Source organism: Aotus nancymaae, unplaced genomic scaffold, assembly GCF_030222135.1.
Source record: "Aotus nancymaae isolate 86718 unplaced genomic scaffold, 86718_ANA_hifiasm-v0.15.2.pri h1tg000057l, whole genome shotgun sequence".
Taxonomy (NCBI): domain Eukaryota; kingdom Metazoa; phylum Chordata; class Mammalia; order Primates; family Aotidae; genus Aotus; species Aotus nancymaae.
Genome location: NW_026988471.1, coordinates 41549283 through 41563534, shown reverse-complemented (window position 1 = coordinate 41563534; position 14252 = coordinate 41549283). Strand labels below are relative to the sequence as shown.

Below are 14252 nucleotides of genomic sequence, written 5' to 3'. Positions count from 1 at the left end.
GCTCCCCTGGGACCATGTGCTGTATGTGGGGCATCCGGGCCCCAGGTGGCCATGGACGTGTTGGAGGGTCTGTTACTGAGCATCCCTGTTCCTGGATGGGCATTCCTCACTGTGTGTGTGACTTGATCCCTGCATGCTCCGCGTCTGGTCCTGGGAGCACAGCTTATGTCATCTTTCCACTTCCTTCTTTGTTCCCATTTATTCCTGTTACTTTTTTTTTTTTTTCCAAGACTGGATCTCACTCTGTCACCCAGGCTGGAGTGCAGTGGTGCAATCACGGCTCACTGCAGCCTTGACCCCCCTGGCTCAAGCAATTCTCCCACCTCAGCTTTCTGGGTAGCTGGGACTACAGGCATGCACCACCACACCCAGCTAATTTTTTTATTTTTTCTTTTTTGTAGAAATGGGGGTTTCGCCATGTTGCCCAGGCTGTCTTTTTACATAACTTTAAAAGACTAGCATCTGTTGAGTTTTTTTCCAATAACAGAAGTCATCTGTGCTAACTATAGAAAACACAGAAATACACAAAACCCCCCACCCAGAGCTAACCACTGTTAATACCTAAAGACTACGATCAGCCTGGAGAGGGTGTGAAGTTGTACCAGGAGCTCAGCAGTGTTGGTGGGGGTGTCTGGCCTTGTGCCCTCTGCCCTCCCCTGTCATGCACAGATGCCATGTTCAAAGACTCCGGAGGACCCCCTGAGCCTGTTGTGTGGGTCTCGGGATGCAGAGGCACCAGTGGGCAGAGATGAGAAAGTGGAACCTGCAGCGGGCATGGCTCACTTTCCTGGGACTTCTGTGGGAAATCAATGAGGGCATGCACATGAGAGTGCCGGAGGCGGCATGCACATGAGCGTGTCTGGACAGAACAGGTCCCTGCTTGGCCTCAAGCTTCCTCTAGAAAAGAACACTTGAGCCCTGTCTCCCCCATCCCCAGCCCGCTGGCTTTCTGCCTTCCTATGCTCCACTGGGAGCAGAGTAAGACCTGCCTTTGCTGAAAAGGCTGCTGGCCCCGAGAGATATCGGGACCTTCACCCACCTCTTCACCCCTAAGGGTTTTCCTCACCTACAAACAAAGGAAACACACCATCAGGCTCCTCCAAACGCAAATGGTCCAGGGCGGGCACAGGCAGAGGCTCAGTGCAGCTTGTTCTTGGCCTGTAACAATGCACTGCTCCATGCAGGACCTGAGAAGAGAACACAATGTTCCAGGAAGGCCCCGGCTCAGAACACAGGTAGCCATGAGGAGAAGAGTCTACTCTCATACCCAGGGCAAGCCTAATTCAGACAGTCATGAAAATTAGATCTGTTTTTGTGAACACTCTCTCTGTGCCAGGGAATCCCCTAGAAGTTTTTACATAAATTATCTCGTTTTATCCTCACAACTCTCCAAGAAGGTGGTAGTACCCAATTTTACAGATGAGGCTCAGAGAGGTCTGGAAATAGGGCAGCTCTGTTCCCACCCAAGCTGCCTGCATATGAAGCTTAGGCTGGGCCTCACCATCCTGCTTCTCCCAGGGATGTCTGCCTTCAGCCTCGACCAAACAGGAGCCCAGGGCAGCCAAGAGAGGCCAGGGGTCACTGCGCCTGAAACACAGAGGCCTGGCCACACACAGCAGACAGCTGACACCAGCCAGCTGGCAGTTGCGGGATCAGGCTCTGCAACCTGGAACCACCACCTCCCTTGGCCCTGCTGCCCCGGGTTATCAGGAGCCTGAAGCCCTCATCTCCACCCACAGGACCAGCCTGTGGGCTCATGAAAACACCTCACCATGGGACAGCCAGATGGTACCTTGTCTGGAGCCAGCCCCAGCTTCCCACTCCCCACTCTGCAGTGAATGCTGATGGGGGCGGGGAGTGGGGTGGACAAGGAGCCATGGAGAAGCACAGACAGGGAAAATCAGGATTGTTCTCTTTGCGGAAGAAGCCCCCAGGTCCCTATGCCATGGTGGTAGAAACCTGGCAGCAACGCCCTCTGCCCATGGGGCTACTTCACTGTGTACCTGGACTTGGAATCATCACAGACTTTGGAACCATTAGGAATCTGGGAGTGACTGCAGGCTGAACTACAGTGGACTTTCAGACGCACAGCAGGCTGGTGGAGCACACACAGGCCTGGTTCCCGCCAGGCCACCAGCAGAACGGTGGAGGTCTTCACTGACTCCCTGCCCACTTCTCCCAGGACAATGTCCTGTTGGCTTCACAGTCCCTGAAGCCAGAGCTGGTGGGGGCAGGGAGGCAGCCATCTGCCTCTATATGTAGTAGGGGAGGGAGTGTCCAGGGAGGGGGTGTCCAGGGAGGGCTGCATGACCCTGAGAGCCACGGGTCACCAGGCCTCAGGGCTGCAAATACTCTCCCCTACCTCACCTGTCTGGACTTTTCTCCCACTTCAGGGTTTTTCTGGGCTTCCATCTTGCCCCTGCTGAGCCCTGCTTCCTCCTCTACCAGGGGCACAACCCCCAGGCTGGGTTCAGAGGCCTCATGTGGTCACTCAGTCCCAGCAGACAGGGAGGGTGCAGGGTTTCCCCTTGGCCCGCAAACAGGAACACAGGGTGTTTCTCAGTGGCTGTGAGAATGCTGATGAAAACTCCAGGATGTTGTGTCACTGTGGTGGCCAGCTGATAGTGACAATCATCCCTCTTTGCCCTGAGCACTCCTGCAGGGGTAGAAGACTCCAGAACCTTTCTCAGGTCCGTGGCCCATGTAGCCCATGGAGCTTCATAACCTGAGCTCTCCCTCTCCCTCGGTTCTCCTTCCCTCCTTCCCTCCCTCACCATCCTCTTCTTCCTCTGCCTTTACCACTGTGGGAGGGTCCTCTAGAGAGACTTGCCACCCCACCTCTTCCCCAATGGTGTCTGCCTTCCTGGCACCGATCCTGGCCCTGGAGTTTGTCCTGGGTCTGGTGGGGAACAGCTTGGCCCTCTTCATCTTCTGCGTCCACACGCGGCCCTGGACCTCCAACACGGTGTTCTTGGTCAGCCTGGTGGCCGCTGACTTCCTCCTGATCAGCAACCTGCCCCTCCGAGTGGACTACTACCTCCTCCATGAGATCTGGCGCTTTGGGGCTGCTGCCTGCAAAGTCAACCTCTTCATGCTGTCCACCAACCGCACAGCCAGCGTTGTCTTCCTCACGGCCATCGCGCTCAACCGCTACCTGAAGGTGGTGCAGCCACACCACGTGCTGAGCCGGGCTTCCATGGGGGCAGCTGCCCGGGTGGCTGGGGTACTCTGGGCGGGCATCCTGCTGCTCAATGGGCACCTGCTCCTGAGCACCTTCTCAGGCCCCTCCTGCCTGAGCTACAGGGTGGGCACGAAGCCCTCAGCCTCACTCCGCTGGCACCAGGCACTGTACCTGCTGGAGTTCTTCCTGCCACTGACACTCATCCTCTTTGCCATCGTGAGCATTGGACTTACCATCCGGCACCGTGGCCTGGGCGAGCAGGCGGGCCCTCAGAGGGCCATGCGCGTGCTGGCCATGGTGGTGGCTGTCTACACCATTTGCTTCCTGCCCAGCATCATCTTTGGCACAGCTTCCATGGTGGCCTTCTGGCTGTCCGCCTGCCACTCCCTGGACCTCTGCTCACGGCTCTTCCATGGCTCCCTGGCCTTCACCTACCTCAACAGCGTCCTGGACCCCGTGCTCTACTGCTTCTCCAGCCCCAGCTTCCTCCACCAGAGCCGGGCCTTGCTGGGCCTCACTCGGGGGCAGCAGGACCCCGTGAGTGATGAGAGCTCCTATCAACCCTCCAGGAGGTGGCGTCGCCAGGAGGCCTCTAGGAAGGCAGAGACCACAGGGAATCTGGAAGTGCAGGCCGAGGTGTCTCTGGAAAAGGAAGGCTCCTCCCAGGGCTGAGGGCCAGCTGCAGGGCTGCAGTGCTGCGGAGGTAAGGGCTGCTGTGCTCTGGCCTGGAGGGACAAGGCCAACACATGGTGCCTCAACCAACCAGAATGGGATGGCGGCAGACTCGGGGCCAGGCCGAAGCACTGGCAGGACTCGGGAGGGTGGCAGGGAGAGAAAGCTGCCTTGGCCTCTCAGTGTGTCCAGAATGGTGTTCCCAGAATGCAGGGAAGAGCAGAATGCCAGGTGGAGACAGGCAGGGCGCTGTGGCCCCGCCAGCTCAGACAGCAGCCTGCGCAGCTGCAGGGGCCAGAGGCCAATCACTGTCACAGAGAGTCACCTTAGAAATTGGACAGCTGCATGTTCTGTGCTCTCGTTTGTCCCTTCTGATATTAATAAACTTCCCTTTTAAATATATTTATTTGCAAGACCAAATACCTATCTTTAATTCTAACCTGGGACTGAGTCAGGAGGCATCAAAGTGAGTGCCCCAAGGTGAAGGGAAACTTGGGACAGAGTGAGGAAGCCATCCCACAGCCCGTCCCAGGGGGCACTGTCCTTCCCAGAACTTCTGGGAAGCCCTGGCATGCCCTGAAAGGCAGACTGCTTTCCTGGGTGAGGGCCTCAGGCCACCAGGGCTCCAGACCCTCAGGTACAGAGTTTTATGCTGGGGATGTAATATCCCTCCCCACTTCCCTTAATCCACTTAGCCCAACCCTTTCATATCCTGGACAGGATGCAGCCCAGCTACTGAAGTCACCAGGAATAGAAGTGAAAGCCCAGGAGCGTCACACATAGACCAGGAAGGTGGCGTCAAGGGTCAGTGTGGATATTGGGGAGGGGGTCGGAGAAGAAGTATCCAACAGAGGGAGGCAGGCCTGGAAACGATGGGCAGATGAGTGCTGGACCCCACCTCCACCACGTATCTCCAGCCCACCTCTCTGCTGCACTCAGAAACCTACCGAGGTGCCAGGGTGCCACCTGGCCTCCTCCAGGGTTGCTCTTCTGTCTCTCAGCTGCCCAGGGGCCCCTCTCACTCCCTCTACTCTTACTGCTCCCTTTTACTCCCTGGAGTCATTCCTTGGGGGTCCCCACTTCTCCACACCCTCTGTCACCACAAGGAAGGGAGTCCAAGCCTGGGTGGGGCCACCTCAGCCTGAGTCAGGTGTTTTAGGAAAGGCCCGCACAATCCTGGAGGTGGGAACTGAGCAGCTCCTTTGGGCAAATCCCCACCTGGGTTGCCAACACTTGCTGCCAGTTCAACACCAGACACCTTTCCTCTGGTACCATCTCTGCCCCTGAATGTGCCCACCTGGGCTCAGGGCAGCTCCACGGGCCATTTCCTCAATCTCCTCTTCCCTGGACCCTTCTCCTTCCAACTCCTCCATCAAGTCCTCCCAGCTCCCCCTGCATCTGCGCTCACTCCTTCGTGACCTGATGGAAGAGAAATTGGCAGATACTCCCATGGCTCACAGGCATGTCTGCAGTCCTGTCTTTTCCCATCAAGGGAGGAAGCAGAGGCCACCCTGGAGGAGTTACTGGATAGATGCTGGTCACAGGGTTCAGGCCTGCACTCCTAACCTGCCCCGGATCCTCCTTGTCCCCCATCTTGACCCTGAGGGCTGCTCCCTTGCTGACAAGCTGGGCATGCCACCCTTCTCCACTTCCCCGTCCTTCAAAAGGCCTTCTCTGAAGGGGGCTGGGTGTTCCTTCACGAAGCAGGCTTCAGGCTGTCCCCACACTGCCCCTGCATGGAGGTAGGACTGACTCCCTGGTCCTAACATGGCCCCAACCCACTGTACCCTTCCCTGGACTTAGTTCTCCAGCCGCGAATGGGAACAGTGATCCTGGCCCACACCCAGCTCCTGGGGCTGAGGATGGAAGTAACTATATGCTCAGAGCTCTGGGTGAAGAAGGCAGTGATTATGTGGAGCAGGGAGGGGAGAAGGAAGAGGAGTGGGAAGAGAAAGAAAACTGTGTTTAACTGTAGGGTTTTCTAAAGATAGAGTAGTGCCCATGGTGGTATAAGGGGAGCTGGGGGCAGGCTGAGACCCCATTTCCTACATTTGGGGTTCTTTTTTTTTTTTTTTTGAGTCGGAGTTTCGCTCTTGTTACCCAGGCTGGAGTGCAATGGCGCGATCTCGGCTCACCGCAACCTCCACCTCCTGGGTTCAAGCAATTCTCCTGCCTCAGCCTCCTGAGTAGCTGGGACTACAGGTGCACGCCACCATGCCCAGCTAATTTTTTTTGCATTTTTAGTAGAGACAGGGTTTCACCACGTTGACCAGGATGGTCTCGATTTCTTGACCTCGTGATCCACCCGCCTCGGCCTCCCAAAGTGCTGGGATTATAGGCGTGAGCCACCGCACCCGGCCCCTACATTTGGGTTCTAAATGGCATTTTGGTCCCGGGGGCAGGCTTCACTATCCACTGTGAATTTGGGGCAGCGTCTTCCACCTCATCTTTTTTCTCTTCTTTCTCCTAACATGGCCTGCTGGCACCCTGAGGGAGGATCAGATGGCATGCATTACTTTACTCCAGGGACTCCTGAGCAGGGGGTGAGTAGGCAGGGCTGGTGACAGGCCAGCAGCCACTAACTTGCCAGTGTTTACTAGGTACCTGCCATGGGCCAGACACTGAGCTACAAAGGCAGACGATTGAACTCTGAACTTGAGCCCCCCAGGCTAAGCCGGGGAGAGACAGACGTGCAAATGGAACCAGTGCAATGCAGCCCAGTGCGGTTCAGCATCTTTGAGGTGGTGATGCACCCTGAGAGCAGAGGCTGGAAGAGCCGCCTCTGCCTAGACTGTCAGGGAAGTGATGCACATAAGCTGGATCTCAGAGGATGAGGAAGGAGAGAAGACAATGGCATCCCTGGCACTGGAAGAGCATCACCAGGGCATACAGCTGTTAGAAGACTCAGTGTGCAGGGGCATGGGGAGGAGATCACTGAGGCAAGAGAGGTGGAGGCCTACTGCAGAGCTAGGGGACAGGCGGGAAAGGCAGGTAGGGACAGACCCAGAAGGGCCCTGGTGCCAAGCCTGGGTGTCTGGGTGGATCCTGCAGACAGTATGGCAGGAGAGGAGCATGTGCACGAGGTAAAGTGGAAGATGATGATTAGTTTGCATTTTGATCAGTTACTCTGGCAATAGCGTGAGGGTAGGGGACATGGGAGACGACCTGTATGGGAAATGTCTGTATTTCAAGCAAAGGCCTGAAGAAAGGCAGCCGCAAAGAGCACAGAGGGTCCCGACGGGGAGGTGTGTGGGTGACACACTGAGGATGCAGGTGGTGGAGCAGGTTCAGCGGTAAAACACATTGCAGGGGCTTGGCAGACACCCAGGCAAACATGTATAGTAGCACACTTCAGCCTAGAGATAGGATCGAGGGTCTTCCACTCACCAGGGCTATGGGAAAGAATGTGGTCATCTGGTGAGAATGAAGATAATCAAGAACCATCCTTTAAAAACTCCCTGCAAGTAAGGGGTACATGTAGGAAAATCCAGTGAAATGCTCAGAAAAGAAACCCTTTAAGTAGGAAAAAAAACAGGTCTGCAGCAAGAAAAGGAGTCAAGGCAATCTTCACCCACGTAAGGAGAATGCCCATTAAAAAGAACAGAATAAAGCCATCTTTCATGAAGGTAAAAGCCAAACATAAAATACCCAGACAGTCTGCAAAGTGCCTCATGCAAGAGCAGAGCATTTTCCAAAATGTTTCCTAATCACATACTGAAGAAAGTTGATCTCAAAACCAGTGTGCATATCTGACACTGTCTGGTCAATCAACACCCTGGATGGACAACCTGGATTAACAATGCATTGTCTGGGTCTATTTTTTAAAAGTTTTCAAAAAGTGATGGGTTGTCATTGTATGAAATTTAATAATATGCAAAACATGTTCGCTATCATTTATGGATTCATACATATGCATTAATCGTATAAAATCATGTATGGAATGATAAACACTAAATTAAAGAGACTACTTACTTCTGAGATGGAGGAAAATGGGAAAGGGCACACAGGTGACTTACTACTAGATCTGAAATTATCTTTCTAAAAAAAATCGACTGTGAGGGACATCTGCTTGTTACTTAGCATTGCTTTGGGTAGAGAATAAAGGGATCAGTGTAAGGAATGAAAAAAATTCATACGGCTACAACAGCTTCAAACACTGAAGAAAGCTTAAAGAGGATGACTTAAGAATAGCATTGGATTTGACAATTAGAAGGTCATTAAATGTGACTCTACTGACAGCAATTTCAGTGAGTGGATAGGGGTGGGGGCAGAATGGAAGCCATAATGTGCTATAATGGGTAGAGGAATTAATGAGATTTGAAGTAATGGAAACAACTCTACCCCTTCCAACAAATGTGCCAGTAAAAGGAGAGAAGATAATAGCTTTAGATGAAACTAAGCAGAGGACTGATGTTTCGGTGGTTTGACTGTTCTGTTATTTGGTGGATTGGATGAAGAGATTTTAAATACAGGAGGAGAAGGGAGAAAAGAAAAATACTGGGGAGGAAGGGAATGATGATAGGGACTGATACCAGGCCTTGTTCTAAGCATTTTATACTTATTGATTTCTTTAGTCCTGATGAGGGAGATTCCATTATTATCCCATTTTACAGATAGAAACACTGAGGCAAAAAGAGGTTGAGTAATTTGCCCAAGGTCATCCAGCCAGTAAGTGGCAGTCTGGCCTGAGTCAGGACACTATTACAAGGCCTAAGTGGATGGAAGGATGAATCCAGTGCAAGGGTGGCAGGAGGGTCTCTCCCCAGAAGATAGAAGGATGCCTCCTTGAGCTGGAGTAATGGCACTATTTCAGTAGGTCTTGGGGCAGAGGGAATAGAACTGAAGGGATTCTTAGAAGCCCAGCTCTCAGGGGGTAAGGGCTTAAAAAGTGGCAAAGGATTGGAACAGTTGGTTCTGGAAATAAGAAAAGAAGCTCCTAAAGAAGAACACAGAAAAGAATCACTAAGCAAGCGGCTTAAGGGGCCTGGTGAGTTAAACACCCACAGCCGTGGGGTTTAGGTGGTGCGTGGTCCTCCAGCAACCCCTGCAGTCAGGGGTAGAATCAGAATAAACAGAGGGTAAAACTTACCCAGGAAGGGGCAGAAGAAACCTCCTAGGAAGTCTGATGATAAAAACCCAGTCCTGGTATGGAGCTTAAGGTTGGTCCCCTTGAGAGGGAGGGCATGCAACACTCTGAAGTACAGAGGAGCTTCCAGAAAGAGGGAGGTGATACTTGAGTTCATATTAAAAGTCTTAATAAAAAAAAACAAAAACAAAACACTAACAAGGCCGGACACAGTGGCTCATGCCTGTAACCCTAGCACTTTGGGAGGCCAAGGCAGGCAAAGCACCTGAGGTCAAGAGTTCAAGACCAGCCTGGCCAACATGGTGAAACCCCCATCTCCACTAAAAATACAAAAATTAGCCAGATGTGGTGGTGCGCACCTGTAGTCCCAGCTACTCAGGAGGCTGAGACATGAGAATTGCTTGAATCCCGGATGTGGAGGTTGCAGTGAATCAAGATTGTGCCACTGCACTCCAGGCTGGGTGACAGAGCAAGACTCTGTCTGAAAGAAAACAAAGAAAAAGAAAAAAAGAAGTTCAGTGTTTCCTTTTAATAAAATCTATCACAAAGCCCAGCAAACAAGAGTCACAAATATGTAGACTTCACAAACACAGGCTGGAGGGGTCCCAAGTGAGCCAAGCTTCACCTTCCCCTCTAACGATCTTGGCACAGCACTGAGAAAGAGTCTATACAAACAGGCAGCCAAACAGAAACCCTATGCTGGGGCACAGCAGCCTTCCTCAGCGCACCACCCGAACACCCCAGCACCCATCCCCACAACCCAACACTGGCCACAGCAGGGGGAAAAGGCTGCCTATTGTGCCTCCTACCTCCAGGCCTGGGGGCACTGGGTCAAAGGCCTCCTACTGGAGTGACCTGACTTCCTGAAACCTCCATGTCCCCAGGATGTGGCTTATGAGATAGCAGAAGATGATGCAGACCCTGGGGAAAGACCTCTGGGAGTCTCAGTGCAGCTGAGGTACAGCAGAACCAACTGGCCTGGCCTATTACCTCCCCAGGGCCCTCGGAGCAGAAGGTTCTGAAACAAGGACCCCCTGATGCTGGGCCTCGTGGTGCGCACACAGTCTTGCACCGGAGCTACCATCCCAGTAAAGAACAGTATCAACCAGGCAACATTTCCAGGATTTTATTGGAAACACAATACAAATTGGTTAGTAGATGGCATCTCCTCACAGACAGACAGTCCACACTGTGGTATCATGCTCAGAACGGATTATCCTGGGGAAACACTTCCCTGGTGGGGAAAATCAGAGACGCGGTGCAGAGGAACAGGAGGGGTGGACAGAAAACTGGGACATGGCTTTCCTGGGGGGAATGGTGAGGAGGGGCTGCTAACTGGGTAAATTCCCCCAAAGAAAAACAGGGACAACAGTAAAGAATAAAGGCTTCCCCCTCCATCCCCAAAGCCGTTTCCTCTCTAGGCAGAGTAAAACAGAATCTCCAAAAACCTAGGGGGCAGTTCCTCCGCCTCCCCTCACCAGGGGCTTAGGACAGCAGTGGGGCACGAACACCAGGCTCGGACAGGACACCAAGCACACTGAGGCCACGCGCAGCCACCTGCCTGCTCTGCTGTGCTCTGCATGGTGGGAGGCTGATCCAGTAGGTCGCTGGTCCCAGGCTCCCAGGTCAGCTGCTTCCAGCTTAACTATTGTGGGGCACCTACCTGCAAAACTCTGGAGGCCAAGAGGAGGAGAGAGGCTGGGCCCCCTCTCTCCGCCCAGGGGATGTTTCTGACAGGAACCATGCTCTCAAGGCTCCAGCTCCCACCAGACAAGTCCGCAGTGCGGCAGGTCCCCCAGTGGCCCTGGCCCCGGGCTCTGGTGACCACATCCTCCCACGGTGCCCAGCCAGTCTCAGGGTGGGGAAGTTGCTGTTGCTGTCCCCCACCTCTGAGGTGCCCCTCACTCCCCTGTTTTGCCTCTAAGCTTTTCTTCTTGTGTGCTAAACAAATCTCTAGGTGAAAACCCCAGTTTAAGATCCATTTCCCTGGTTGGGCCCTGAGCGATGGAAACTGGGCCATGCACAAGGGGAATTGTGAAGGGCAGACTGACCTCTTCCGGCAACACCCTCCAGTCAGCCCTCTTCTATCGCACACTTTTAGGAAGTGAAGGGTGGGCAGGCGCTGACTGAGCTGCAGGGGGAGACGCCCTGCAGGGCCAGTGTCCTCACCCCACGGGCGTGTCTGCTGGGGGCTGTGCAGACAGACTCTGCATGTACACCCATGTGTTCACTGAACCACAGTGACATGCCACTGACACACAGCAGCGATACGGTGGCCCCAGAAAGGGAGGGTGGCTGGGAAACCCTCTCAGCACCAAATGCTTAGAATGGCAAAGGCACAAACTAGAGGCGCCTTGGCATCCTTCCTCCATTGCCTGAGGGATTCTGTCAGAACGAGGGGGCAGTTTCCAGAGACAAAGGGAGAGCGTGGCGTCTTAGTCAACATCGTCCTCCTCGGAGGATGGGACTGCAGAACCACGAGCTTTACTAACAAAGGGAAGGAAAAGCCCTCTTGGCACACGTGGCCCAAACAAGCTGCATCTTCCCAAAGCCTATGCCAACTGGGTAGAAGGAGGGGCTCCCTGCTCCTCCTTCAGACCTGACTGACCCCTGTCTCCAAATCTCTTGGTCCCAGATGAGAGGCCTCTCCCAAAAGGCAGAGAAAATGAAGCTGGCAGCTGAGTTACGGCCAGCTAGTTGTTTCCAGAATCTGCAGTCACCATTTAATAGGGGTTCAGAAAGAAAGTGAAAGGGTGAAGGAATCATTTTCCCTTCTGGGTCCAAGTACAACAATAAATCCAGAGCAGGGCACAGACAGACAGCTTTCCTGTGTCTTTTCCTTTACAGAAGAAACCCCCGACGTGATGTGGCACTTGGAGAGCCAGTGGCTCCTCCTTCCAGGTCTTTGCTGAAGGGACCCCTCAGTGGGAAACTGGAGGAGAATGCCTGCCACCTCTACCCGTCTCACCAAATGCCTCTGACACAGTCCCCACCCTCGGGGCCCCAAGCCAAGACCCAGCACAGCTCCAAGAGTGGGTGGTGGTGGAAACATCCCATGATCACCCTTGCAAAAGCCTAAGATGAGAACCAACTCCTCCTCAGAAAAGAAGCTGAGATGTCTGCAAAACCACCCTCCACCTCACACACCACGCTGTCTCTGCTGAGCGGAGCCCAGCCTCCGAGGACATAGACATCATTAGCCTTACTGTGCCACCTCCTTCTTCCCAGGGGGTCAATTCAATTGTAGCCACTCTGTCTTGCAACAACCTGCAACGGCCTGGCTATTAGGGCCTCTCATATCTGCCTTCCAGCTGCCTCCTAGTAACTCCAGAGAAGGTTGGGAGGTCAGACTCCAGTTGTCTTTCCTGGGACTGTGACCCTGTGCCCCATGGCCCATGCCTGCAAACAGAGAGCAGGAGAGTTGCCAGCCTCACATCTGCTCAGGGAGCTCATCAGGCGCTGAGCTATTCCTGTCCTTGCAGCTGCCAGCACAGAGCAGCTGAGTGGCCAACTGTGATGCCACCAAGGGCTGGTGCCGAGCGCAGGCGGGAAACGCAAAGAGCCCAAACCAGTAGAGCGGACAGGTCCCCCGGGCCTAGGCCACACGTACTCACAGGATGTTAGGCCAGAGGGGTGGGGGTCACGGGGTTGACCACATAGACTCATACCGAAAAACACAGCTCTCACTCCACGCCCCTAGGCCAAACAGAGTCTGTCGGCTTAAAATAAAACTAGGTCATTTGTGACCTGCTGAAGGACCCACCTGGCAGCAGTTCTTCATCAGCTGTTTTGGCTGCAAGGGAACAGGGCAGTAAGCAAATGGCTTGTCACAGTGATACACACGCTTGGCACTTTTAACACCTGCTATTGCTGGAGCTGTTTGGGACCAAGCAGAGCCGAGCAGAACACCAGCTTCTCTCCAACAACAACACACAGATGATGAGTTTACAGGCTTATCTTTTGTCAGAAACTCGGGTAATCCTGTTCCTTGGAGGAGTCGGAGGGAGGGTCACACATAGGAATGCAGGGAGTAAACAGCAAATTCCCCCATTTCAAAAAAATAAAATGTATGAAGCCTACGGAGAAAAAGCTGAGTGACAGTAACAGCAAGGACAGGGAAATACCATGAACCGCATAAACACTGGCACATTTCTTAAGAAAAATCCATTCAGAAAGATGCCGTGGCCCTCCTGTACATATTTAGTAACTATACAGCATAAGACCAAACTGAGCGGACACATGCGGGGCAGCAGTGGCTCTGAGCTCGCAGCAGCCCCACTGCCAAGCAGCCGCTGTTGCTGGGTGGGGCGAAGGGCACTGGAGAAGGGAGGAGGTGGAGGGGTTCCCTCAGCCCCTCAATTCTCAGCAGGTCTCGCTCTGGAACAGCGAGGTCTCTGACAAGAAAGCGAGGTGCCGCTGATCCACACGTGGAGACACAGGATTTGGAACGTGCACTCCCACGGTTCCTTCCCCGCCCCATTGCGTCTCCATGGATGCACAGAGGTCTCCCACTGAAATGTACTGGGAGTGGGGCTGCCTCCTTCCCAGGCACGACTGTGAACATCAGCAGGACAGTGCAGCAAATCTTGGATTGTAGAATGAATCAGGGAAAGCTCAGTCTGACACACAGCACGTGAGTTCTAGAAAAGGGAAGAAAGAGGGTGAAGGTTAAGTCCTGACAGTGGAGGCAAGACGAAAGGGAGGATGGACTCAGCCCTCCCGCCAGCATCACAGCCTTCAGGGAAAGGAGGTTCAGCAGTAAGACAAATAAAAGCTCATGACTAGGCCAGGTGCGGTGGCACACGACCATGATCCCAGCACTGTGGGAGGCCAAGGCCAGTGGATGGCTTGAGGCCAGAAGTTCGAGACAGCCTGGACAACACAGCAAGACTCTGTCGCTACAAAAGTAAAAATTAAAAATTAGCCAGGTGTGGTGGTGCATGCCTGTAGTCCCAGCGACTCAGGAGGCTGAGGTGGGAGGACTGCTTGAGCCTGGAAAGCCAAGGCTGCAGTGAGCTGTGATCGCACCACTGCACTCCAGCCCAGGTGACAGAGCAAGACCCTGTCTCAAAAAAAAAAGCTGGGGGGCTCACACTGCAGTTTAAGGCTGGATCAAAGGGAAAGTTTAATTAAGGCCAAGAAAATATATAATTGGAAGGATCTTAAAAGCTGGGTTTTGAATAGGCAGTGTAGTGGTCACTGGAAAGGTGCTACAGTACACCAGGCAAGAGAAGAGACTTCATGGAACCTCTCTGATGGATACAAAGGAATGGGAACACAGTTGGCTGGGAGGAAGCACGATCTCATCTGAGC

The 14252-nt window shown here is 53.6% G+C and overlaps 2 protein-coding genes across 4 annotated transcripts in view; one reads left to right on the top strand and one right to left on the bottom strand.

Moving 5' to 3' along the window:
* Positions 1–42: 42 nt before the first annotated feature.
* On the top strand, positions 43–13217 carry OXER1 (oxoeicosanoid receptor 1). The gene is made up of 4 exons (XM_012450611.3): positions 43–3884; positions 4574–6396; positions 9938–10089; positions 11787–13217. The coding sequence occupies exon 1, from the start codon at positions 2711–2713 to the stop codon at positions 3851–3853; it is 1143 nt and encodes a 380-aa protein (XP_012306034.3). The 5' UTR covers positions 43–2710; the 3' UTR covers positions 3854–3884; positions 4574–6396; positions 9938–10089; positions 11787–13217.
* MTA3 (metastasis associated 1 family member 3) overlaps positions 10051–14252 on the bottom strand; it is a 190684-nt gene continuing 186482 nt past the window's right edge. For all 3 annotated transcript variants that reach the window (XM_064364030.1, XM_064364031.1, XM_064364032.1), the window contains one exon: positions 10051–13579. In XM_064364030.1, coding sequence (XP_064220100.1) covers positions 13554–13579 — 26 coding nt within the window. In that variant the 3' untranslated portion in view covers positions 10051–13553. The remainder of the gene's footprint in view (positions 13580–14252) is intronic.

Excerpts from the sequence above, each read along its gene's own strand:
- OXER1 (XM_012450611.3), top strand. The coding sequence starts at position 2,711 with ATGGAGCTTCATAACCTGAGCTCTCCCTCTCCCTCGGTTCTCCTTCCC.